Below are 27,555 nucleotides of genomic sequence, written 5' to 3'. Positions count from 1 at the left end.
ATTAAAAGCTTCCCAAAACAGGGCTGCCTGTTTAGGGAACTAGACCCGGTCCCCTCTTGCTTTGGGTTGGACTAGATGACCCTGGGATCCCCTCCTATCTCTCCACTCCTGAATTCTAGGAGGAGCTTCCTTGCCTCCTGCAAAGCCCTTTTCCCTGCAGGCTCTTCCTCTGGTTTCTGGCCAAGGGAGGGAGATGCTCAGAGTCCAGCCAAGAGCCTCCCCCCCAAAAGGATATCTGGGCATAATAGAAATCTGAAAGAGGACTGAGCTGGAGGGACTCGGCTTGGCAAGGGTTAAAGGGAAGTGAGCTGCCTTCCTAGAGAGGCCAGGAAGCAAGAGGGCGCCAGGTCCTCCAGAGCCAAGGCCCCTCCCTCCCCAGTCCTTTCCTGCTTCGATGTCTCTCCTGCAAGGGCTGCCTCGCTGTCTCTCCCGGGATCTGGTGAGTCTCCTCTCTCTCTGGGATCTGGTGGGGGTCCCAGGGCTGCAGCAGGGGAGGGGGCCTGGGGGGCCTGATCTGCTCCTGCAGGGGGGGGGGGACCCCAAGTCGGGGAGGAGAGGGTCCTGCCAGGGAGGGGCCAGGTCTGCCACGCTCTCCTTCCTGCAGATCAGAGGATCCCAAACTCATTTGGCCCTCCGCCCCCCCCCTTTCAGAAAAAATCTCCCTTCTTTAAACAAAGGAGTCCCTGGGACTTTAACTCTGTGTGACGTCGCTCAGCCTCATTGCACAACAGAGGAAACATGTGCAAATGGCTTTCCAAAGCTGGACGAGGAGGTGGACTAGCCCCCCCCCTCCAAGAACAACGGAGAGGAAGGAAGGAAGGAAAGGTGGGAGAGAAAGGCCAGGAACAAAGAGAGGAATCCCAGCCCTGAGTCTGGCTGCTGCATTGGGGACCAGTTTCGCAGTGTCTCCCAGGGCAGCTCCCCACGGAGGCCAGTGCAGCAATCCCCTCGCACCCAGAGCAGGGCATCCCAGGACCACATCCTCTCTGTCCCAAAGGGATTGTTGCTGGAAATGGGCGCTGCTACTCACTGAGCCTCCAGGGACTTTGGCATCAATGGCTGTGTGTGTGTTAATAATAAGAATAAGAATAAAAAATTTCCCGCTTTTATGTCAAGGGAGGTGTCTTTGGCCCCGCCCACTTGGCCCTCAGGGGGTTGGCCAGATACATTCCTGGCCCTCAGAGCAAAGAAAAAGGGACCCCACCCCAGGAGTCTGTCTTGAGAGCGGCAGAGAGTCCAAGTGCTCCTGAAAAGGAGACAGAAGCAGGGGAGTGGGGGGGGGGAGCAACTCCTGAGGACCCCCAGGTGAGGACCCCCACTAGAGCCAAGCATCCATTTTCCACAAGATACAAATGACTTCCTTGTCAGTCAGGTCTGACTTCATGAATTGACTGGAAGGATGGAGAAACCAGGATGAATAATCTCACAGAAACCCCTTCAGTTGCCTCCACATTTTGCATTGCTTGAAGGCTAGAGACTTATTTCTTCTTCTTCTCCTCCTCCTCCTTCTCCTTTTCAAAAAGATAGCTCATGGTCGGAGATGCGGTGAAGTCCAGCCCATTTCCCCCCCTGTCCTACAGATTCTGTAACAGAACAATGTATTTGCTTTGTAGGATTTGCTAGAGCTTCTCATTTAGACGGACAGAAATTGGCAGAAGACCAAAGGGTTCCTTACGATCTCTCAGAGGCTTCCTGAGAGCACAGATGGGTGAGCGAGACTCAGCTGGCCCTGGAGCAGGAAGAGGCCATGCCATCCAAACTGGGAGCAGTGGGGGATTCTGGGAAAACTCTGTACAGAAGATCCATGGTGAGGTGGACACCCTCCGCTCAGAGGTGCAGAGCCAGCAGGTGAGGCAGTTCTGCTGCCAGGAGGCCAAAGGACCCCGAGAGGTTTGCAGCCGACTCTACCACCTTGACCATCAGTGGCTGAAGCCGGAAAGGCACACGAAAGCTGAGATGCTGGACCTGGTGATCTTGGAGCAGTTCCTGGCTGTCCTTCCCCCGGAGATGGAGGGTTGGGTGAGGGACTGTGGAGCGGAGACCAGTTCCCAGGCGGTGGCCCTGGCCGAAGGTTTCCTCCTGAGTCAGGCAGAGGAGAGAAAGCAGGTGAGAGAGACTTTCCTCTGGATACTCCCAAGGGGCTCCAAACAGGACAGAAAACATCCCATAATGGTCTGCTGATGGCCCATTTTCTAGGAAAGCATCCATGGAACGAGATCTCACACCCTTCAAGTCTTTGTCATTCTCTTTCTTATATTTTTCCCCATTCTCTGTTTTGAATCCTTGTTTCTTTTTCAGGGAAAGGATCTCTTTGCAGAAATGGACCTGGATTCCTGTGAGGCAGAGAGGCCTCCGTTGGACACCAGAGAGAGGCCACTGGGTAAGTAGGAAGGTGGTTTTTCTCCGTTTGGTCTCATTCTGTTGGTTTTCCAACACATCTGAGAGTTCTTTTCATCTTCTTTTGGGGGGAGACAGTTGGGAAGAAGGGTCCAGAAGAGGGGAGATGTATTTCTGCACAACTAACATATGAAATGGGCACAAACATCTAAATGCTCTCAGCAGGTAAGTCCTTCTCAAAGGCCCATCTGTAGTTAGAGATGCCCTGTTTCACCTGTGAGAGAAGCAGGCACTCCTGGCATCCTGTTTACCTTTTTTCTCTTGCAGGTGGCAGAAGGATGCCGGCAAGACCTCCTGATCCGCCTTTTCATGGGGGCAGAAGGGAAGCAGTGGCTGTGGAACCAGATCAGGTCAGGGGAAGCTGCCTTGTGGGGACAGAGGCCGAGGGATGAAGATGAAGCAATGTCATGGACTGGTTGGGCACAGAGGAATGGTGGGAGGAAGCAGCCGGGGAGCCAGGAACGGAGGACGTCTTAGAGACCAAGGAGTGGTGGTGGAGGAAGGAAGAGCGGTCAGAGGGGGAAGAGGAGAAGCCTGGGAAGAGGTGGTGTCAGAAGCTGAAAGGGTAACAGGGCTTAGTGAGCTGGGAGACTCTGGCAGAATGCAGTGCAGAATCAGAGGCAGAAGAGGAAGGAGGCAAGTGGGAGACGAAGGTCGAGAGGCTGATGTGAGTCAGGAGAAGGAAGAGCCACCGGTGGCTCCCTCTCCTTTTGCCGGAAGCCACCCTCCCTGCTTGTCTCTCAGAGCCAGGAGAGCCCCTGCATTGCAGGAATCTCTGCTAGATCACCCAAGACAGATGGCCATTCAAAATAGGCTTATTTTATTTCTAGACTAATCACTGAATGGTAAAATTCTTTTCTAAGCAATGGACAAATGAGAACAAATAGTGGCCTGAAAACACAAGATGGAGTACCACCTATTTGCACAAAGACGAATACCCATAATTAAAACACAGATTAAAATAAGCATCCATAAATAAAATGTGCAGCAAAGCAATCCTATTAAAACAACACCGCAATTAACAGGAAGGAAACAACAGAACGTTGTGTAGCAGATCATATTTCTGCTGTCTCAGAGGAGGACATTTCCCTTTTTCTTTTAGGGTCCAGTGTGCTTTGAAGATGTCGCTGTTCATTTCACGGACGAGGAGTGGGCGTTGCTGGATCCTGACCAGAGAGCTCTGCATAAGGACGTCATGGAGGAGAATCGTGGGATCGTGGCCTCTCTTGGTAAGGCTCCCTGTGGGATTGTCATATCTGCCTGGAAATTCCAGAAATACCTCTATGGACCAACCTCATATATTTTCACAGAGCTCAACAGCGCCCCCTATAACACCTGGGAACCTAACAACCCCCACAATAAACAGTAAATTACAGTTTTTTCTTTGAACAATTTTCTTAAAATTATTCCTTTTTCTACCACGATTGGGCTGGTCTGAACTGCCCAGGCCATCTTAAATGTCAGCTTCATGGAGGGGATGCCATGACTGGACCAAATAAAATTCATCCCAGAGAAGAACTAGACATTGAATTTCAGGAAAAGTAGCAGTGATGATGATGATGATGATAGTAATACAGTTGGTACTGTAGCACCCTGCTTGTGGTTAACGCTTAGCTGGAATGAAATATTCAACACAGCAATAGAGAAATTAAAATAATAATTTATTTGTCAGACAAATAAATGATAGGCACAGTGGTATATGGTTACCAAAAGCTCTGCACACCCCAGCCCTGATGGCCAGCACTTATATTTCCTTAGCCCAGCCCCCTTGCTCCTCCTTTGGCTGCCTCTATCCAATCAGCCTGGCTGAAATTCCTATTGGCTGTTTGCTAGAACCAATCATAAAAGATACACCCATTTCCTATTACCTTTTATGGGAGACAAAGAGCTATATTTCCTTCTATCCATAAATGGCAGACAAGTAGTCATATGTCTTACATTTGCCTCGACAAGTCACCTTAATTACCAGATCACCCTTTGCCCTTTTGCCCTTCTGGCAACAGGGGCAAATGGCTAAAACAGATGGCTCATGGTTTTAAATTTTGTCATAAACAGAGATCTTGAGTTCACCTTCTCACACACCATCAATGAAATAACAATCTAACATAAGAATCTAACATTTCTTACTTTCTAAATCGTTGCATAATTACATTAAAGCCAATATATTTCATACATAACATATACAGCTTTTTAGAAGGAAAGGAAAGGCCTTTTCCTGAGAAACTCAGTAAAAAGAGAAAAACTTCTTTGTACACCACCCTTTCCCAGCCAGCTGCTGTTCCTATTAGCTCTTGCCCTTTAACCTTAGGAAAATGTGGCTGATGGGAGGCCCATAGGTAAACTATTTACCAACTCTTAATTAGTGTTTTTGCAGCTTGATTGTATTCTGTAATTTGTATGACCTTTGCTCCCAGCTCTTGCTCCTTTTGCAACTTTGAGGTACTGCTGTAGATCAATGAGGGGCCCTGTTCAAGAGGATAAACAAAGCACTCAGCCAGCCGGCCTCTGCCTGGCATGAAACAAGCATTTGCAAATATATTTTTTCAAGCTCAATCCAAAATACAGATCTTGATCAGATGCCTCAGTACCTCGGTTTACAAACATAATAATAATAATAACAACAACAACAAGAAGAAACTTAAAATTTTCCGGAAGAGGACTGTTCTTAAATCGAGGTACCACTGTAGTAATAATAATAATAATTTTTATTTCTACCCTGCCCATCTGGCTGGGTTCCTCCAGCCATTCTGGGCGGCTTCCAACATATATATAAACATGAAACATAAATAATTATAATCTGATCCCATATAAAAAGAACATTAACTTTATTTTTTATTTTTTACCAGTCAATTTTTATTGTTTTCTTTACACAGTCATTTTACAATACATTAAATCACATATATACTTTTAGCTCTGCCGAGCTTGCGACTTCCCTCCTTCCCTTCAGCAGGTACCCCTTATTTTCTCCAGTCGCGTATCTTAATTTCTAACCTTGTATCTGTCTTATACATTGTAGGAGTTATTTCAATCGTGCCAGTGTTTTTAAATTTTTACAATTATCCTTTAAGTACACAGTACATTTACTCCAACTTTCCTGAAATCTCTGATCGTCCTGATCCCGAATCCTGCCGGTCAGTTTGGCTAATTCTGTGTAGTTCATCATTTTCGCCTGCCACTCTGCAGTGGTGGGAACTATCCAGTTTTGGGCCAATATATTCCTTGCCGCAGCTGTGGCGTACATAAATAGCCTTTAGTCTGTTTTCTTAGCCTCCTTCCTCATCAAACCCAACAAAAAAGCCTCTAGTTTTTTGGGGAAGGTATATTTAAGTACTTTCTTAAGTTCATTATAGATCAACTCCCCAAAATTCTTGACTTTATCACAAGTCCACCACATATGATAGAAGTCTCCATCCACCTTTTTACATTTCCAGCATCTCTTATCCCTCATCCTACACATTTTCGCCAGTTTTACTCGTGTCAAATGCCACCTATATATCATCTTCATTAAATTTTCTTTTAAAGCCGTACACGCCATGAATTTCATACTTTTGTTCCATAACTTTAGCCATGCATCCAGTTCAATAGTATGCCTAAAATCTATATCCCATTTTATCATTGCTTCTTTCACCTCTTCAACTTTTGAAACCATTCTAATAACAAATCATATATCTTAGATAGTATTCTACCTCTGCCTTCCTCTAATTCTAGCTGAAATCTTGATTTTGTTATCCTTAAACCCGGCTTTCCTTTTATCCTCACTCAATATATCATTCACCTGATGGTATTGCAACCAACCTGTGAACATGCCCTCTCTTTACTCTTATGGTTTAAGTTTTAACCCTTGTTCCATTTTTCTAATAATTTCCTCATAGATGGCTCACCTTCCTTCCATATTTACTTTTTTAACTGTCAACACCTCTATTGGCGATATCCACCATGGGGTTTTCCTTTCCAATAAATATTTGTTTCTTTCCCAGACTTCATAAATTGACCTTCTGGTCACATGGTTTAAAAAACCTTTATGAACTTTTACCTTATCATACCACAGGTACGAGTGCCACCCGTACCTGTTGTCATGACCTTCTAAATCCAATAGGTCCGTATTTTCCAATGTTATCCATTCCTTTAACAATACGAGACAGGATGCTTCATAATAGAGATTCATACCTGGTAAGGCAAATCCACCTCTTTCTTTTTCATCTATCAACATTTTCATTTTGATCCTCGGCTTCTTTCCCTGCCAGACAAATCTTGACACTATTTTTTGCCATTCTCTACATTGTCCTGTCCCTTTAATCAATGGAATTGTTTGGAATAAGAATAACATTCTAGGTAAAACGTTCATCTTAATCACCGATATTCTGCCCAAAAAGGATAATTTCAACCTGTTCCAAATTTCTAAATCCTTCTTAATCTCTCTCCATGTGGTTTCATAATTATCTTTATACAATTTCCCCCCCTGTTGTCAACCAAATTCCAAGGTATTTCACTTTCTTAACCACCATAATTCTTGTCCTGTATTGCAATTCCTCTGTCTCTTCTTTATTCATATTTTGTACCAGCATTTTGGTCTTATTTCTATTGAGTTTGAATCCTGCAACTTTTCCAAATTCCTCCATTCTCTCTAGGGCTTTTTGTACACTGTTCTTTGGGTCTTCTAATGTTAAAACTAAATCATCAGCAAACGCTTTTACTTTAAACTCTTTCGATCCCACCTTAATACCTCTGATTTCTGACACTTCTCTCAAATTCTTGTTTAATACCTCCAAAAGGAGCGACAAAGGACACCCTGCCTGGTACCTTTAGAGATTTCACACTGTTCAAGAAGGACACTGACAAACTGGAACGTGTCCAGAGGAGGGCAACCAAAATGGTCAAAGGCCTGGAAACGATGCCTTATGAGGAACGGCTAAGGGAGCTGGGCATGTTTAGCCTGGAGAAGAGGAGGTTAAGGGGGGATATGATAGCCATGTTCAAATATATAAAAGGATGTCACATAGAGGAGGGAGAAAGGTTGTTTTCTGCTGCTCCAGAGAAGCGGACACGGAGCAATGGATGCAAACTACAAGAAAGAAGATTCCACCTAAACATTAGGAAGAACTTCCTGACAGTAAGAGCTGTTCGACAGTGGAATTTGCTGCCAAGGAGTGTGGTGGAGTCTCCTTCTTTGGAGGTCTTTAAGCAGAGGCTTGACAACCATATGTCAGGAGTGCTCTGATGGTGTTTCCTGCTTGGCAGGGGGTTGGACTCGATGGCCCTTGTGGTCTCTTCCAACTCTATGATTCTATGATTCTATGATTCTATTCTATGAAAGTGGTCAGACAAATTATTATTTATAATAGGTTTGGCTTTTTGTTCTGAGTATATAGCCTCAATACCTTTCAAAAACATTTCTCCTATTCCCATTGTTTTTAGGTTTTCTTTCATAAACCGCCATGAAACATTATCAAATGCTTTCTCTGCTTCAATGAACACCAAGGCCGCTTGTTTATCATTTCTAGACTCCCAAGTACTCAATTATAGCTACTATGTTCCTAACATTGTCCTTCAGTTGTCGCCCTGGTAGTAAACCAGCTTGTTCTTTATGTAATACTTCCTTTAAAAGTTTCTTTAATCTGTCGGCCAGCACATCCACAAATAATTAATAGTCATTGTTCAATAGGAAATAGGTCTATAATTTTTAACACTCAAACCATCTGTATCTTTCTTTGGGATTAAAGTGATGTACGCCTCTTTCCAGGTATTTGGAATTTTCCTATTATAGAATTTTCCTATTATACCTATTCATAACCTCACACAACACAGGTAATAATGGTCCACATAGTGTCTTATAATATTTTGCCGGAATGCCATCAGGGCCTGGAGCTTTCCTTTTCTTCATTCTCTTTATCACCTTCTCAATTTTTTGTTCTGTAATTATCTGGTTTAATTGTTCCTTTTCTCCTGGGGGATCTGCTGTAATTGATGACTTTTCTATTTTCTTACCATCTTCTTTCTCTTGTCTTATACAAATCTTTATAAAATTTCAGAAAGGTCTTTCTAATTTCTTTGGGGTCTTCAATGATGTTTTCTGCCTCTCTTATCTTACAAATTGTGTTTTGTTTTTGTCTTGCCTTTAATTGCCACGCCAAGAATTTTCCAGTTTTGTTGGTGGTTTCAAAATTCCTTTGTCTCATTGTTTTTATTTTCCACTCTACATCCTGACTCACCAACATAGAGAACTGAGTCTGCAACAATTTAATATTTTGTCTTGTTAGCTCATCTTTTGCTTTTATTGTCAGCAGTCTCTCATTCTCCATGAGATGGGCCAGGATTTCTTCTTTCTTCTTCTCCCTTCCTCTTTTCTGAAAACTGTTCTTTTGGATCAGGAATCCTCTCATTACAGCTTTGCGTGCATCCCATACTGTTTCAATGGGTGTTCCTTTGTTTAAATTCCACTTATTCTGTAATTGTCTCTTTTGCCTAATTTACTATCTTTTGGTCATTGAATAAACTTTCATTCATCCTCCATCTGAATGATGAAGGGTCTTTTCCTTTTAACTCCAAATATAACGAATTATGTTCTTGTCAGGGGTTCAGGAGCAGAGTCACAGGAGAGGGAGGAAACGGAGAGCGAGGGGGAGGAGTCTGAAGGAAATGTCAGCGACGACAGTAGTCCGAGGTCTCTGAGTCTCTCCAGTGACTCGGAGGATTCACAGAAAGGGGCCCCCATGGTCAGGGCAAGGGGAGTGCCCAGGGGGACACCTCGAGAAGAAGGGGCCAGAGGGGACTCAGAGAGTAGCAGCTGGAAATCCGGACCAGCGTCCCCCCCAGAGTGCAGTAGGGGGGAGGAGTCCAAGGCATCGGGATCAGGGAGCGCGCAGGCAGAGGGAGAACGTGAGGCAGGAGTGACCACACCCTCGTCAGGGAGCGAGGAAACGGTCATCCGGAAAGTTAAACGCGCGCGCGCGCCAAGTTCAAATGTACAGGAGGGCGGCAAGGTGGGCAGCCCGGGTAGGGAGCCAGGTCCTAAAGCCCGCCGAAGAGAGGGGGAGGAGTCAGAGGGGTCAAGCTCTGCGTCAGAAGAGTCCAGGAGGAATGAGACCCCGGGGGGTAGTAAGACCCAGAGGAAGAGAGAGAGAAGGAAGAGGTGGAGTAAGATCAGAGTCTTAACCTGGTGCACAGGGGGCGGAGATCCAGACAGAGCTTCGCCGGTCTAAAGTCCAGACGTAGAGCTGGGACGCTGAGACTTGTAAATGGAGACTATTCTTCAATAAAGACTTTGATACTGTACTATCGGCTAGCGTTGGTCCTTGGTGAGCTGGGACCCGGAGCCAGCTCTGACAGTAAGCTCTGTCTCCTTTTTAAAGTTTTGGCACCAAGAACCTCGCCACGTGAGTCGACGCAGCGAGGGCAGAGGAGGGGTGCTTACAGAGCTCACAAAACTCAGGCAAGATGACGACGGAAGAGCAGATAAAAGCCCTGCAAGAAGCGGTGACACAACTCAGCACGGAGGTAATTGCATCCAGGAAGAGAGAGGAGGAAATGGTTACCTCCTGCCGGGATCTCCAGGTCAGGTTGGACGTGCTTTCTAAACAGGGGCAAACGGGATCCAAGGCAGAAGGCATTGGCTTGGGGAGAAGGGGAGGCAGCCTTGTATCGCATTTCGACGGGAGTTTGCAGCAGTACCCCAACTTCAGAGCAGACCTGCTGTTTGCGCTGGATCTACTTGACAAAGACTTTAGAGATGAGAGAGAGAAAGTGGGGTTTATCTTGTCCCATTTGCATGGGGAAGCCAAAACGTGGCTGAGGAATCTATGGAGGGACGATGATCCAGCGCTCCAAGATGCGAAGGCTTTTATTAAAGCAATGGACTCATGTTTTTTATCAAAGGTAGACGTCGATATTGCCAGGAGGAACATACATGGACTTAAACAAGGCAAAGCCAGCGTGAGGCAGTACCATACACGCTTTTTCGGATTGGTTCATGCCCTGGGGTGGGAAAAAGATTCTGCGCCAGTCAGAGACCTCTTTTGGGAGGGGTTGAATGCAGATGTAAAAGCAGAGATCGGAAGGGGGGAGAGACCAAGGAGCACCCAGCAAGTAGTCCAGAGGGCTCTGGAAATCGGGGTGCATCTGGAAGAACGTCCTTGGAACAGGGAAGAAGGGCGTTGGGGAAGGGCACCAGCCAGAGCACCTCCCTTCTTTCCCAGAGAAGCAGCGCGTGCGCACTCCACACCCTCGCAGGGAGGGGGAGAAGAGCCGATGGAGATCGGAGGTGCCAGGGCTCAGTCAGCTAACAGAGCCCTAACACCGGGAGCAGCCAAAACGAAGCCTCCTAGAGGGAACAGGAAGTGCTACATCTGCGACAGTGCTCAACACATGGCGAAAGAGTGTCCCCAGAGGCTCCACAAGCACACTGCAGCCTCGGCAACAGTCGCAGAAGCAGCTCAATTGAAAACGCAGCAACAGTTAAACGACGGAGTCTGGCTGGAGGAAGAGGCACTGGGGTCCAGCCAGACAAGTCAATGAAACAATCCCCAGCACTTTTGCAACCCACAGACCCCCTCCCACCCAAACCAGTGGTGCAGCTTACAGCGTCTCTCCAACTGCCCAATGGACGCACTCTGGAGGTGCCGATCACCATTGACTCCGGCAGTAACGCTGACTTTATAGGACTGGAATTCATTCAGCAGCACAATATACCACTGCTACCAGCCACACTGCCCCTGAACGTTGTCACGGTGGATGGCAGAGACTTGTTAGGGGGGCAGGTGGTGCAACAAACGCAACCAATGGTGATGCGGATTGGAAATCACCGAGAAGTCATCAGCTTTAATGTCACCCACCTGTCGGACACGCCTGTAGTCCTGGGCATGAGTTGGCTGCACAGGCACAGCCCAGCATTGGCGTGGTACCAGCGCCAACTGACCTTCGGCTCCTCCTATTGCGCGGAACATTGCATCCTTCCTAGCCCGGAAGAAGGAGGGGACGACCCGCAGCTACAATTAGGCACGCTGCAAGCAGTGCCGCGCAAGTACGCAGCGTTTTTGGAGGTTTTCTGCGAGAAGGAAGCGGACAAGCTGCCTCCCCACAGGCCCTATGACTGCAAGATTGACCTCCTGCCAGGAGCGACGCTGCCAGCCGGGAAACTGTATTCCATGTCTGAGGACGAGCTGCAGGAGCTCAAGGAGTTCATAGACCTCAACTTGAAGCGCGGTTTCATCCGGGAGTCGAAGGCAGCGGGGGGCAGTCCTGTATTCTTTGTGAAGAAAAGGGACACGCCCCAAAAGAGGCTTGTAGTTGATTTCAGGCTCTTAAATGCCAAGACCAAGCCCACGGCCTTTCCCATGCCCAAAATAGATGACCTGCTGGCAACGGTGAGGAAAGGACGCGTTTTTACAAAATTGGATCTGCGAGGGGCGTACAACCTGATTCGCATACGGGAAGGAGACGAGTGGAAGACTGCCATGTTCACGCCCCTGGGCACATATGAATACAGAGTTATGCCCTTCGGTTTACAAAATGGCGCCCACTGTTTTCAAGCCTTCATGCATCACGTCCTGGCGGGTCTCCTCTACAAGACATGCGTCTGCTTCTTGGACGACATCCTGATATTCTCAGAATCTGAGGAGACCCACGAAGGTGACGTCAAGGAAGTTCTGCAGAGACTGCAGGAGCATCGGCTGTATGCCAAGCTGGAGAAGTGCCAGTTCGACAGGAAGGAGGTGGATTTCCTGGGCTACAAGCTGTCGGACAAGGGGCTTGCCATGGACAGCGCCAAGGTTCGCGCAGTGTTGGACTGGAAGAGCCCGCGAAATCGGAAGGAGGTCCAGCGGTTTGTGGGGTTCGCCAACTTTTACCGCAAGTTCATCAAGGGGTTCGCGATGCAGACGGCGGCCATTACCGACACGCTCAGCTCTAAGAAGAAGAAGTTCATCTGGACGGAGCAAGCGGAGCAGTCCTTTCAGAACCTTAAGCGTCTCTTCTCGTCCGAAGGGCAGCTACTGCATGTGAATCCCAGCAAACCGATGAGGGTTGAAACAGACGCCTCAGACAGAGCCGTGGGCGCCGTACTGTTGCAGGAGGACCCGCATGGGGACTGGAGACCGTGTGCCTTCTACTCTAGGAAGCTCAGCAAGTCGGAGCAGAACTACACCATCTGGGACAGGGAGTTGCTGGCCATTCATGCAGCATTCAAGGCGTGGCGGCACTTCCTCGTCGGGGCCAAACACACAGTGCAGGTTCGCACGGATCATAAGAACCTGGAGTACTGGCGCACGGCAAGGTTCCTGAACCAGCGGCACATCAGATGGGCGGAATTTTTCGCGGATTTCGACTTCAGGATAGAATACATCCCAGGCGACAACAACATCATGGCGGATGCACTGTCCAGAAAGCCGCAATACCTCGAAGAGGCGGCACCAGCAGCGGCCAAGCACATTTTCGCTCCGAAAGCGTGGGCGTGCGCTTCAGCAACCGTGGACTTGGAGGCGGTCCGTCGAGCACTGCAGGAGGACCCCTTCGCACAAGCCAAGATGGAGGAGGTGCACAGGGGCACGGTGAAGGACGACGAGTTCCAAGTACGAGACGGATTGCTCATCCGCAGAGGAGCACTCTATGTACCGGGAGACGACCTCCGGGCGAAAGTACTGCAGCAGTTACACGACGCACCCACCGCCGGGCACTTTGGCAAGGAGAAGACGGCAGAACTAGTTGCCAGAGATTTTTGGTGGCCCAAGATGCGGGGGGAAGTCGCGGAGTACGTCTCGAGGTGCGACACCTGCCAAAGGGCCAAGTCAGTGCACAAACCTCCGGCGGGACTGCTCGAACCGCTGCAGACCCCGAGCGAACCGTGGGAGAGGGTGGCCCTGGACTTTGTCACGGATTTACCCAGCTCAAGGGGTAAAACGGCAGTGCTAGTGGTGGTGGACATGTTCACTAAAATGGCCCACTTCATTCCGTGCGCGAAGGTGGCCACGGCAGAACAGACCGCCAAACTGTTTATAGACCACGTCTTCAGGGTACACGGACTGCCACGGTCTATCTTGTCCGACAGGGGGCGCCAGTTCATTTCGAGCTTCTGGCAGAAGCTGATGGGTTTCCTGAACGTCAAGATCAACCTAGCGTCGGCGAGACACCCGCAGACCAACGGACAAGCGGAGCGCGTCAACGCCATCATGCAGCAGTACCTGAGATGCTATGCAAATCAACAGCCGACGACATGGGTGGACTACCTGCCGCTCGCTGAGTTCGCTTACAACAACACGAAGCACGTGTCCACAGGGGTGACGCCGTTCTTCGCCAACAACGGGAGGCATCCCAGAACCTTCCCGGGATTAGAGAGACTGGGGGAGGGGGAGCCACAGGCAGCGGAAGTCTTGGCGGCGGAATTGCAGGAAGTCCACGAGCAGCTTAGGAGGCAGTTAGAGCTTGCAAAGCACGCATACAAACTGCAGGCTGACAAGCGCAGGAGGGTTGGTGAAGACATACAAGTGGGAGACTGGGTGTGGTTAGCGGCCCACGCAGTGCCGACCAGATCCTTAGCTAAGAAGAAACTCGGACATAAGCAGCTAGGACCTTACCTAGTTGAGGCACAGATCAATCCGGTGGCCTTCCGGTTGACACTTCCGGAAGGATCCAGAATGCACCCAGTATTCCATAGGTCGGTGCTCACGCCCTACAAAGCACCTCACCGATTTCAGGCGCAGGGCACGGCACCAGACCAGTATAGGGAGAACCCCCCAAGGAGGGAGTCGCCAAGAAGGGAACCCATCAACCAGGTCACAGAGATTTTGGACTCGAGATGGGGGGAAGAGGGAGTAGAATATTTTCTCGCAAGGGAAGGTACCCCGGCCAGCGCCAACAGTTGGGTGCCGGACTATGCCCTGGACGAGCCTCTCCTCAAAGAGGAGTTTCATGCCTTGTTCCCACACAGGCCCATGCCAGCCGAGTATTTCGACGACTGGCTTTTCACACCCACGCTTTCTACCAGCACGTTCCAGGGATTCACCTCGGACGAAGAACCAGCATTAGAAACACGTTCACCGGAGGGCTCGCCCTCGGGGTTTGCCTCAGACCGCTCGTTTTGGTGGGACAATCGAGGAGAGGAGAGGTGGCTGAGGGGCCCTTGGCAGGCAACGGACCCAGAGGGGAACGAGGGTGAGAGGGACATGGACGTGATGGGGGAGGACGTTGGGTTCGAGCATGGCGGCACGGAGATGGAAGCAGAGGAGAACGAGGTCGGCGAAGACACGGAGGACGAGCCGGATTTCTCTAACTGGATGCACGCCACGGGGGACGAACTGTATCCACCATTCACCCCCACAACGACGGAGCACCCAGCACCCCCGCCGGAGGAAGGGGAGGGGGGAAGGGGGGGCTTCGAGCGGGGGATGGATGTCAGGGGTTCAGGAGCAGAGTCACAGGAGAGGGAGGAAACGGAGAGCGAGGGGGAGGAGTCTGAAGGAAATGTCAGCGACGACAGTAGTCCGAGGTCTCTGAGTCTCTCCAGTGACTCGGAGGATTCACAGAAAGGGGCCCCCATGGTCAGGGCAAGGGGAGTGCCCAGGGGGACACCTCGAGAAGAAGGGGCCAGAGGGGACTCAGAGAGTAGCAGCTGGAAATCCGGACCAGCGTCCCCCCCAGAGTGCAGTAGGGGGGAGGAGTCCAAGGCATCGGGATCAGGGAGCGCGCAGGCAGAGGGAGAACGTGAGGCAGGAGTGACCACACCCTCGTCAGGGAGCGAGGAAACGGTCATCCGGAAAGTTAAACGCGCGCGCGCGCCAAGTTCAAATGTACAGGAGGGCGGCAAGGTGGGCAGCCCGGGTAGGGAGCCAGGTCCTAAAGCCCGCCGAAGAGAGGGGGAGGAGTCAGAGGGGTCAAGCTCTGCGTCAGAAGAGTCCAGGAGGAATGAGACCCCGGGGGGTAGTAAGACCCAGAGGAAGAGAGAGAGAAGGAAGAGGTGGAGTAAGATCAGAGTCTTAACCTGGTGCACAGGGGGCGGAGATCCAGACAGAGCTTCGCCGGTCTAAAGTCCAGACGTAGAGCTGGGACGCTGAGACTTGTAAATGGAGACTATTCTTCAATAAAGACTTTGATACTGTACTATCGGCTAGCGTTGGTCCTTGGTGAGCTGGGACCCGGAGCCAGCTCTGACAGTTCTGATAATGTCCTTGGGAGAATCTCAATTTTGGAAATACTTGGCACCAATTCTTTAGAAGTCTAGCTGTAGTTTTTTCTACCAAAGCTTGGATTTGGATCTGAAATGAATGTGAACTGTTTTGTTGTGGGATTTCTAAGTGTCTGCCATATCAAAATATGTTATTGGTAGTTTACCTTCATTTGTGTCTCACCTTTTCGTTGATCTATCCAAATCTGGAATAACCGCACCGTTGAAATCCCCATTACTATCACTCTCTGATCCAAAAATTCTGATAATGTTTCACTGAGCTTCGAATAAAAGTCGGCTTTTTTGTCATTAGGTGCGTAGATTCCCACAATGATTACGGTACCTTCCCCCCCGGAACGTAATTTGCACTATCAGCACTTTCCCCTCCTCACCTTTATAAAATAATTTTGGGTCATATTTCTCCTTTATATACAATACAACCCCTCTTTTTTTGTTTGTGTCTGAGGCAATAAAGTGTCTCCCCAATCTTTTGTTACTTAAAACTCTCTTATGTTTCCTTGCGACATGTGTTTCCTGTAAACAGGTTATATCTAAATTCCGTTTAATCAAGACATGTTCGATTTTGTTCCTTTTATTTTTATTTTCAAGTCCATTCACATTCCATGAAAGTATTTTCAGAGCCTTTTTCTGGTTTGTTCAAGTCTACTATCAAGTCCAAATCAAACTTGGAGGTCCTTGTTATTATTATTATCCTCTTCTTCCTCTTCTCCCTCTTCTTCTTTCTCCTCTTCTTCCTCTTCTTCTTCTTCCCCTCTCCTTTTCTCCTCTTCAGACTGGTCCCGTCCTGGTCTTACCTTCTCCACTTTTCCCAACTCTATATCATATCTTCTGGAGAATTTTTCCAGATCCTGAAGGCTACTTAGTTTGAACCTCTTGTCTTTGTAATTGAAGGAAATTCCTTCTGGAAATTCCCATCTATGCTGGATTCCATTTTTCTTTAACTGGCCAACTGGTTGGTGGCAGCGGATTTGTGGAGTACGGGTCAATAGTCCGTGAGATGACCGGGGGCTCTGTACGAACGCCACAGTTGGCACCATAGATTTCTGATTGGGTTAATGTTTGGGCTATTCCCAAGCCATTCCAGCAGTGGAATAATAATAATAATAATAATAATAATAAATTTTATTTATATCCCGCCCTCCCCAGCCGAAGCCGGGCTCAGGGCGGCTAACAACAATTAAATAATCAAACAATCAAATAATCAAACATTCTAAAAACATTCCATTATAAAAATTAATTAAAGTCAAATTAATGGCAACCGTTGAGCAAAATTCTGTGCAGGTTGCCAGAGGAGGAAGTCAGGCTGGGACCTGACCAAAGGCCTGGTGGAACGACTCTGTCTTGCAGGCTCTGCGGAAAGATGTCAGGTCCCGCAGGGCCCTAGTCTCTTGTGACAGAGCGTTCCACCAGATTGGAGCCGCAGCCGAGAAAGCCCTGGCTCTAGTTGAGGCCAGCCTAACCTCTCTGAGGCCTGGGACCTTCAGGATGTTTTTATTTGACGAGCGTAGGTTTCTCTGTGGGGCATACCAGGAGAGGCGGTCCCGTAGGTACGAGGGTCCTAGGCCGTATAGGGCTTTAAAGGTTAAAACCAGCACCTTAAACCTGATCCTGTACTCCACCGGGAGCCAGTGCAGCTGGTATAGCACCGGATGAATGTGATCTCGCAGTGAAGACCCTGTAAGGAGTCTCGCTGCGGCATTCTGCACCCTCTGGAGTTTCTGGGTCAGTCTCAAGGGCAGCCCCACGTAGAGCGAGTTACAATAATCCAGTCTGGAGGTGACCGTCGCATGGATCACAGTGGCTAGGTCAGGGCGAGAGAGGTAAGGAGCCAACTGCTTAGCTTGGCGGAGATGAAAAAATGCCGCCTTTGTTATAGCTGCAATCTGCGCCTCCATGGAGAGGGAGGTGTCGAAGATTACACCCAAACTCTTAACGGACGGTGCTGGCACTAATTGCACCCCCGCTAGAGATGGGAGTTGCCCCCTCAATCCCATATCGTCCCGTCCCAGCCAGAGGACCTCTGTCTTCGAAGGATTTAACTTCAACCGGCTCCCACGTAACCATCCAGCCACAGCTTCCAAGCATCTGGTCAGTGTGTCTGGGGCCGAGTCAGGGTGGCCATCCATCAACAGATAGAGTTGGGTGTCATCAGCATACTGATGGCAGCCCAGCCCAAAACTCCGGACAAGCTGGGCGAGGGGGCGCATAAAGATGTTAAAAAGCATCGGGGAGAGTATCGCACCCTGGGGCACTCCACACACCAAGGAGTGGCGGGATGACAATTCCCCCCCAAGCGCCACCCTCTGTCCCCGACCGGAGAGAAACGAGCGCAGCCATTGCAGGACTGTGCCCTGGATCCCCACGTCGGCAAGGCTGTGGTCCAGGAGTTCGTGATCGACCATGTCGAAGGCTGCTGACAGGTCTAGAAGAATCAGCAGCCCCGACCCGCCTTGATCCAGCTTCCTGCGGAGATCATCTGTTAGGGCGACCAGAGCCGTCTCGGTCCCATGACCAGCGCGGAAGCCGGACTGGAATGGATCAGGAGCCGATGTTTCATCCAGAAACCTACCAAGCAATAGGATTATCTTGAAAGCAGCTTTTGCACACAGCAACGACATGGAGCTGAATCCTGTTGAAAGAGGAAAGAAAGAAAGAAAGAAAGAAAGAAAGAAAGAGAGAAAGAAAGAAAGATTTGTATAAATATATATAGAAATGCTTCAGTATCTGGGAAAAGATCACTTGTGGAACGCTTCAGTTTGGGCTCAAATATTTCATTTATATATTTGGGGGCATTTACATTCCCATTAATGATTCAAATTCTGCCCACACTTTTGCTGCCATACAACCCCAGATCATCACACTACAGTGGAAGCTTTACTTCAAACCTTAATCCGTTCCGGAGGTCCGATCATAACTAGAAACGTACATAAATAGAGGCACCCTTTTCAAGAGAAAGTAATGGAAAAGTGAATTGATCCATTCTAGACGATGAGTAACAGCCCCAAAACAGCAATTTAACATGGATTTTACTCTCTAACAAGACCATAGATCCATAAAATGAAGGCAATAATCAATGTACTGTACAATAAAATAAATAAGACAGTATTGTTGATGGAAAAAAAATAAGTTTTTTCCCCCCTTACGTGCACTGTGGATAGGTGGGCTTATCTGGCTACAAGCTGGTGGTAGAGCAAGGGTGAGTAAAGAGCTGATTCACTTTCGCCAGGGTCATGCTTTTTTCTTGCCAGGCCAGGTTCTTCGCTAGACTTCCTCAGGTTGGTTCCTCGGCAGGGTTTGGGGCTGCAGTGCACCCTGCTATGCCTCTTCCAGGCAGCACCTCTTCCACAGATTCGAGGGTGGGATGGGGGCCCTCTCCCCAGCAGCAGAGGCCTCAGCGCTGCTCTGCAGCTGGCGGGGAGAGCTCCAGTAAACTGAAGGCCTCTTCCCGGCGGCAAAAGCTCCATCGCTGCCCTGCAGCCGGCCGGGCGAGCTCCTGGCTGCTGGCAAAACCTTTGTCTCTAGAGGAAAGTTCATAAGTCGAAGCGCCTACTGAAGGTCATAACTGGAATGGTACAAAAGTAGAGCCGTATTTAAGTCAAGGATCTACTGTTTCCGGGTGTTTCACGGTCGGTGTAATGCAAGTAGGATGTAAATGTTCTCTGATTCTTCTCCTTGCATGTTTCATGCCATCACTACCAAGCAAGGAGATTTGGGTCTCATCGCTCCAAATAACACTGTCCCATTGTTCCACTGTCCAGTTAACATGGGTTTAATCTGTTCAACCTTTGCTTGAGAGATAACATTGGCTTTTTCCTTATAATTCTAACATTTAGACCAGTCCTTGCACTTCACTTAACATTACATTGCGCCATGTCATCTTGTATACGCCCAGAAGATTTTCTTCTGTCATGTAGGGACAGTCTCTCCATTCTTCAATCGTCACTTTCCTTTGTGACATGTTCCTGCCTTAACCAGTCTGATTTTGTAGTGACTGAGTCTCCTTATACCTATTCAGAAATATAGAAAGGCCAACTTTGGTTAAGTTTTTCCTAATCTCTCTTCTAATTTCTTCATATCTGTAGCCTTGTTCACTTAATAGTACAATCTTACATCGCTTTCTGGGTGACCAGTCAACGCTTTGTGCCATTTCTATAATTTTATTATGTTTTACAACCTCACTAAATGAAAGAACACAAAAAACCAACTAACTTGATAGCAATCACATAACACACTGAAAATGTCAACCTATGCAAGTGGTGCTTCCTTTTTTGGTTATTGGCTATAACATTTGATAAAATACAGGTAATTGAAGAAACTTTGTTGGATTGCTTTCTTGATTAAATTATCTTTCCATTGATATATAATTTTATGATATTACTCCAAAAGAAGTGGTGTTTTGAGCCATCAAACCTCTGAAATACACTTTTTTCTAAAAGGCTTCCACAATTTTGACCACTACTGTATATCAAATAAAGCAACATTCAACAACTCATCAGAATCTTATAATAAACAAACAACACAGGTAATGAACACACACCCAATTACCTTCAGTTCTTCTCCATTTGTTCCTGAGGCTCTAATCCCTTTTTGTTTCCATTGCAGATTGTGATGAATTGGAAATCGAGAACAAAGGTGACCACGAAAAAATCCCCAGGGAGGAGAAGCCACATAAAAATTTGGAGTATGGGAAAAACTGCAGTCAGAGCTCCCATTCCAATTCCCATGAACAAAATTTCATTGGAAAGAAACTCTATCAGTGCATGGAATGTGGAAAGAGGTTCCGTCAGAGCTCCCATCTCATTTCCCAGCAAAGAATTCATACACAGGAGAAACCGTATCAGTGTGTGGAATGTGGAAAGAGCTTCAGTCACAGCCACAGTCTCACTTCCCATCAAAGAATTCATACAGGGGAGAAACCCTATCAGTGTGTGGAATGTGGAAAGAGTTTTAGTCAGAGATCACATCTTTCTTCCCATCAAAGAATTCATACAGGGGAAAAACCCTATCAGTGTGTGGAATGTGGAAAGAGCTTCAGTCAGAGCTCCTCTCTCACTTACCATCAAAGAATTCATACAGGGGAGAAACCCTATCAGTGTGTGGAATGTGGAAAGAGCTTCACTGATAGTTCCAAACTCACTTCCCATCAAAGAGTTCATACAGGGGAGAAACCCTATCAGTGTGTGGAATGTGGAAAGAGCTTCAGGAGGAGCTCCGATCTCACCACCCATCAAAGAATTCATACAGGGGAGAAACCCTATCAGTGTGCGGAATGTGGAAAGAGCTTCAGTCAGAGTGCCCATCTCACTTCCCATCAAAGAATTCACAAAGGGGAGAAACCCTATCAGTGCATGGAATGTGGAAATAGATTTACAGATAGCTCCTCCCTCACTTCCCATCACCGAATTCATACAGGGGAGAAACCCTATCAGTGTGTGGAATGTGGAAAGAGCTACACTCATAACTCCTCTCTCACTTCCCATCAAAGAATTCATACAGGGGAGAAACCCTATCAGTGTGTGGAATGTGGAAAGAGCTTCAGTCAGAGCTCCTCTCTTACTTCCCATCAAAGAATTCATACAGGGGAGAAACCCTACAGTGGAAGCTTTACTTCAAACCTTTATCCGTTCCGGAGGTCCGATCATAACTAGAAACGTACATAAATAGAGGCACCCTTTTCAAGAGAAAGTAATGGAAAAGTGAATTGATCCATTCTAGACGATGAGTAACAGCCCCAAAACAGCAATTTAACATGGATTTTACTCTCTAACAAGACCATAGATCCATAAAATGAAGGCAATAATCAATGTACTGTACAATAAAATAAATAAGACAGTATTGTTGATGAAAAAAAATAACGTTTTTTCCCCCTTACGTGCACTGTGGATAGGTGGGCTTATCTGGCTACAAGCTGGTGGTAGAGCAAGGGTGAGTAAAGAGCTGATTCACTTTCGCCAGGGTCATGCTTTTTTCTTGCCAGGCCAGGTTCTTCGCTAGACTTCCTCAGGTTGGTTCCTCGGCAGGGTTTGGGGCTGCAGTGCACCCTGCTATGCCTCTTGCAGGCAGCACCTCTTCCACAGATTCGAGGGTGGGATGGGGGCCCTCTCCCCAGCAGCAGAGGCCTCAGCGCTGCTCTCCAGCTGGCGGGGAGAGTTCCAGTAAACTGAAGGCCTCTCCCCGGCGGCAAAGGCTCCATCGCTGCCCTGCAGCCGGCCGGGCGAGCTCCTGGCTGCTGGCAAGACCTTTGTCTCTAGAGGAAAGTTCATAAGTCGAAGCGCCTACTGAAGGTCATAACTGGAATGGTACAAAAGTAGAGCCGTATTTAAGTCAAGGATCTACTGTTTCCGGGTGTTTCACGGTCGGTGTAATGCAAGTAGGATGTAAATGTTCTCTGATTCTTCTCCTCGCATGTTTCATTCCATCACTACCAATCAAGGAGATTTGGGTCTCATCGCTCCAAATAACACTGTCCCATTGTTCCACTGTCCAGTTAACATGGGTTTAATCTGTTCAACCTTTGCTTGAGAGATAACATTGGCTTTTTCCTTATAATTCTAACATTTAGACCAGTCCTTGCACTTAACTTAACATTACATTGCGCCATGTCATCTTGTATACACCCAGAAGATTTTCTTCTGTCATGTAGGGACAGTCTCTCCATTCTTCAATCGTCACTTTCCTTTGTGACCTGTTCCTGCCTTAACCAGTCTGATTTTGTAGTGACTGAGTCTCCTTATACATATTCAAAAATATAGAAAGGCCAACTTTGGTTAAGTTTTTCCTAATCTCTCTTCTAATTTCTTCATATCTGTAGCCTTGTTCACTTAATAATACAATCTTACATCGCTTTCTGGGTGACCAGTCAACGCTTTGTGCCATTTCTATAATTTTATTATGTTTTACAACCTCACTAAATGAAAGAACACAAAAAACCAACTAACTTGATAGCAATCACATAACACACTGAAAATGTCAACCTATGCAAGTGGTGCTTCCTTTTTTGGTTATTGGCTATAACATTTGATAAAATACAGGTAATTGAAGAAACTTTGTTGGATTGCTTTCTTGATTAAATTATCTTTCCATTGATATATAATTTTATGATATTACTCGAAAAGAAGTGGTGTTTTGAGCCATCAAACCTCTGAAATACACTTCTTTCTAAAAGGCTTCCACAATTTTGACCACTACTGTATATCAAATAAAGCAACATTCAACAACTCATCAGAATCTTATAATAAACAAACAACACAGGTAATGAACACACACCCAATTACCTTCAGTTCTTCTCCATTTGTTCCTGAGGCTCTAATCCCTTTTTGTTTCCACTGCAGATTGTGATGAATTGGAAATCGAGAACAAAGGTGACCACGAAAAAATCCCCAGGGAGGAGAAGCCACATAAAAATTTGGAGTATGGGAAAAACTGCAGTCAGAGCTCCCATTCCACTTCCCATGAACAAAATTTCATTGGAAAGAAACTCTATCAGTGCATGGAATGTGGAAAGAGGTTCCGTCAGAGCTCCCATCTCATTTCCCAGCAAAGAATTCATACACAGGAGAAACCGTATCAGTGTGTGGAATGTGGAAAGAGCTTCAGTCAGAGCTCCTATCTCACTTCCCATCAAAGAATTCATACAGGGGAAAAACCCTATCAGTGTGCGGAATGCGGAAAGAGCTTCAGGATGAGCTCTGATCTCACCAAGCACCAGAGAATTCATACAGGGGAGAAACCCTATCAGTGTGTGGAATGTGGAAAGGGCTTCAATCAGAGCTCCTCTCTCACTTCCCATCAAAGAATTCATACAGGGGAGAAACCCTATCAGTGTGTGGAATGTGGAAAGAGCTTCACTGATAGCTCCTCTCTCACTTCCCATCAAAGAATTCATACAGGGGAGAAACCCTATCAGTGTGCGGAATGTGGAAAGAGCTTCAGTCAGAGTGCCCATCTCACTTCCCATCAAAGAATTCACAAAGGGGAGAAACCCTATCAGTGCATGGAATGTGGAAAGAGCTTTACAGATAGCTCCTCCCTCACTTCCCATCACCGAATTCATACAGGGGAGAAACCCTATCAGTGTGTGGAATGTGGAAAGAGCTACACTCATAACTCCTCACTCACTTCCCATCAAAGAATTCATACAGGGGAGAAACCCTATCAGTGTGTGGAATGTGGAAAGAGCTTCAGTCAGAGCTCCTCTCTTACTTCCCATCAAAGAATTCATACAGGGGAGAAACCCTATCAGTGTGGGGAATGTGGAAAGAGCTTCAGGAAAAGCTCCTCTCTCACTTCCCATCACAGAATTCACACAGGGGAGAAACCCTATCAGTGTGTGGAATGTGGAAAGAGCTTCATTAAGAGTTCCTCTCTCACTTCCCATCAAATAATTCATACAGCAGAGAGAGAAAGGGACGTGGCATACATACAGAGATTAGCTGAAGAATCAAGAAGGGAAATGGAAATTAAAAGACTATGAGGAAATAAAAGATTATTTGCAGAGTTGGTTACACTACAAACAATTACATGGAATGTACGAGGAAGATAATAAGAAAGCATTTAGTTATACATTTTCTAGATTTCAAAAGGGAGTTATAGAAGAAGTGAAGCAGCTGAAGAAAGTGTATAATATTTTGCTAGAACAGGAAACAAAAGATGAGGAGGAAAAAATGGTCATGATCAAATGGGCACCAGATATAGGACATAACATACAATTGGAGGACTGGGAAAAATTGTGGAAAGTAGATTTGAAATTTACAGACTGTTCTCTTTTGAAAGAAAACTATATGAAAATGATGTATAGTTCGCATATTACACCAGTACTGATAGCAGAAATGTATAAAACTGGGTCAAATATATGTTGGAAATATAAAGAAAAAGAAGGGACTTATAATCACATGTGGTGGGAATGTAGAGAAGTTTAAAAATTGTGGGAAATGATATATAATGAATTGAAAAAAATGTTCAAATTGACATATGTAAAAAAAACCCAGAAGTATTCTTGTTAGGGATTGGAGGACAAGACCTGCCAAGGAAAAGAAAGAATTTATTTATGTATGCTAAAACAGTGGTGAGAGTCTTGTTCGCAGAAGGATGGAAGAATGAGGAAATCCCAATGAAAGAACAGTGGCAAGAAAAATTGATGACCTATGCGGAATTGCCCAAATTGACATATAAACTGTTTGAAAAGGACAACTGTGACTTCAAGGAACAATGGAAACTTTTTACAAACTATCTAAAAAGACATCAAAATAAACTGGAGTCCTTGGCAGGTTTTGAATAAACATCCATAAATTTATTAGTTGAACACATGATAGATAAGTCAAGGATATGTACAATTTTATAACATGCAGAAAACAATATATGCAAAGAAATCAGGGAGGGGAGATGAGGGGAGTCCATGGTGGGTGGGTGAGGGAGGGTTGGGGGGAAATAATGTAATTGATTATGAGGGTGGATAAATTGTTATGCTGAAATTGTTTAATAAAAAATATTTTTTAAAAAAAATTCATATAGGGGAAAACCCTATCAGTGCTTTGAATGTGGAAAGAGCTTCAGTCACAGCCACAGTATCACTTTCCATCAAAGAATTCATACAGGGGAGAATCTCTATCAGCGTGTGGAATGTGGAAAGAGCTTCAATCAGAGCAGCAAACTAACTTCACATCAAAGAATCCATACAAAGGTCGGCAAAACCATTATACAGCTTTAGGAGCCGGGCAAAGGGTTAAACCATAGAGTCTAGGACTTGCCGATCAGAAGGTCGGCGGTTCGAATCCCTGCGACGGGGTGAGCTCCCTTTGTTCGGTCCCAGCTCCTGCCAACCTAGCAGTTTGAAAGCATACCAAAGTGCAAGTAGATAAATAGGTACCGCTCTGGCGGGAAGGTAAACAGTGTTTCCGTGCGCTGCTGGCCACATGACCCGGAAGCTGTACATCCCATAAAGTGAGATGAGCGTTGCAACCCCAGAGTCGGTCACGACTGGACCTAATGGTCAGGGGTCCCTTTACCTTTACCTTTAAATCCACACCTTTATAAGCAGGCCTTTGGTTGATTGACATCTAATGCTCTTTTAACGTGGTGTTTTGTGTTTTTGTGTTGTAACATTCCTGAGACTTGTGGGTGTAGGGAATAGGCGCCAACTCTTAAAGGCCTAGAGGTCTTTGCCCCACCCCCAATAAAATATTTAAGGATGCCACCCCCCAGTTTTTGGTGTGTTTTTTTCAAACACAACCTTTTATTCTTCTGCAACTTGCCATACAATTTCTCTTTCAATTTAAAAAAAAAAAAATAAGAACGGAAGTTCTTAAAAAATAAAATAAATAAACGCAGAAAGTTCATGAGAAAAAGAAAATACAAGAAAATACAAATGTGGACAGGTCCCATATTTGCGGGCCAAATGTAAAAGTTGCTTTAAAGGAGGCTTCCAAAACTAGGGTCCCCAGCAGCTCCCGGGACTACAGTTCCCATCATCCCTCCCCATTGGTCTTCCTAGCTAGGGATGATTGGAGTTGTAGTCCAAAACCAGCTGGAGACCCAACTTTGCTTTAAAGGGAAAGTAGGCTGGCCCTTTGACACCCTCTGCTGGCCAAAAGCACTGCCCCAGAATCTGAACCACCCCCAGCACTGCTAATTGGAATTAATAGAGCGCAAAACTGAAGTTTGATCGGCACTTCAACCTCAAGGGAGCTTCTGGGTGTTTTCTGCTCCACCTAGAGTACCCACAGAATTGTGGCTTCTACTGGCAACACACAGAGGAGAACAAATGAAAGACAAACACAAGGGGCAGGGAAAAATCTGGAAAGGGCCATACCAAATGGACATCCGGTGTGAAGAGGTCACTTTCCCCACTGCCGAACAATGCCACAGGTAGAGGAGATGGAATGCTAGAAATGTTCTCCGGGGCAAGGGGAGCTGCTGGGAAATTGAACTACAGGCTCAAAATATTACTTTTTAAAAAAGTCGCTGCCATTATAGGCATTGCCATTCAAATGGTGTGCATGCATCATGTGATCGATAGTGCAAGGCAGCCCTTACCTGGGCCTCCATCAATATTTTATTCAAGTCGGCATCACTGGGTCGCGTGGTATGCAAATTAAATAAAGACATGAATCTCCTTCCTTTGCACATATTCCAGCTTGTCTATATCATTTATCCTTTTTAAAATTTGTTTGCCCTCCATTTGAAGATTTTACATTCTAAACATACAGAATGAAAGCATGGCTTTCTCAAAAACAAGCCTAGCCAGAGAAATCTCTCCTTTTCTTTTCTTTTTTTGGATGGAGTTACGAACTTTGTTGATCAGTGGACTGCTGTGGAAATTGTGTATTTTGATTTCAGTAAGGCTTTTGACAAAGTCCTCTGAGGTATTTATGTGAGGAAGCTGGTAAAGTGAGACTGAATGAGGTAACTGTTAGGTGGATTTGACGGACCAAACCCAAAGAGGACTCCTTCATGGTTCCTCCTCATCCTGGGGAAAAGTGACCAGAGGGGTGCTGCAGGGTTCTGTCCTGGGTCTGTTGTTCAACGTCTTGATAAATGACATGGATGAAGGAACTGAGGGGATGCTCATCGCATCTGCAGACGACACCAAACGGATCATAATGGCACCCTCTCTCTTCTTCAGCAACAGACAGGGAGACAAAGAACAGTGCAAAGCACAGCAGAGCGGAAGAGATAAGACTGACTTCCGTTCTTACACTTTCCAGGCGTAGGAAAGTAAACGGGGGCATGTGACATACCAGCCACATATCCAGCAACGGGAGGAGTGAATTGCTAACACACCACACATGATTGCAGGTGATATAAGGAAAAAAAACCCTGCTTTTTCCTTATGGGGTACCCAAGGGCCCATATACAGTCCTTTTGTAGGTTCTCTATTGGTAGGAGAAAATAACAGACCAACCAAAGAATATTGAGAAGCAAAGCAGCTAGTAAGCTTCTTCTTTATTAACTGTTGCAACAGGGTTCTCCCCCACACGCAGGACAGAGGA

General features: G+C 46.7%; 1 protein-coding gene across 1 annotated transcript; it reads left to right on the top strand.

Moving 5' to 3' along the window:
* Positions 1-363: 363 nt before the first annotated feature.
* LOC310676871 (uncharacterized protein) lies at positions 364-25,274 on the top strand (the record flags this gene model as incomplete). The annotated part of the gene is made up of 8 exons (XM_083439048.1): positions 364-439; positions 1,614-2,106; positions 2,299-2,380; positions 2,665-2,747; positions 3,500-3,626; positions 20,171-21,163; positions 22,900-22,978; positions 25,151-25,274. The coding sequence occupies exons 2-8, from the start codon at positions 1,705-1,707 to the stop codon at positions 25,272-25,274; spliced, it is 1,890 nt and encodes a 629-aa protein (XP_083295174.1). The 5' UTR covers positions 364-439; positions 1,614-1,704.
* Between the last annotated feature and the right edge of the window lie 2,281 nt (positions 25,275-27,555).

Source organism: Podarcis tiliguerta (genome assembly GCF_965153285.1).
Source record: "Podarcis tiliguerta genome assembly, chromosome: 4".
NCBI classification, from domain to species: domain Eukaryota; kingdom Metazoa; phylum Chordata; class Lepidosauria; order Squamata; family Lacertidae; genus Podarcis; species Podarcis tiliguerta.
This window is presented reverse-complemented; position numbering and strand designations above follow the sequence as displayed.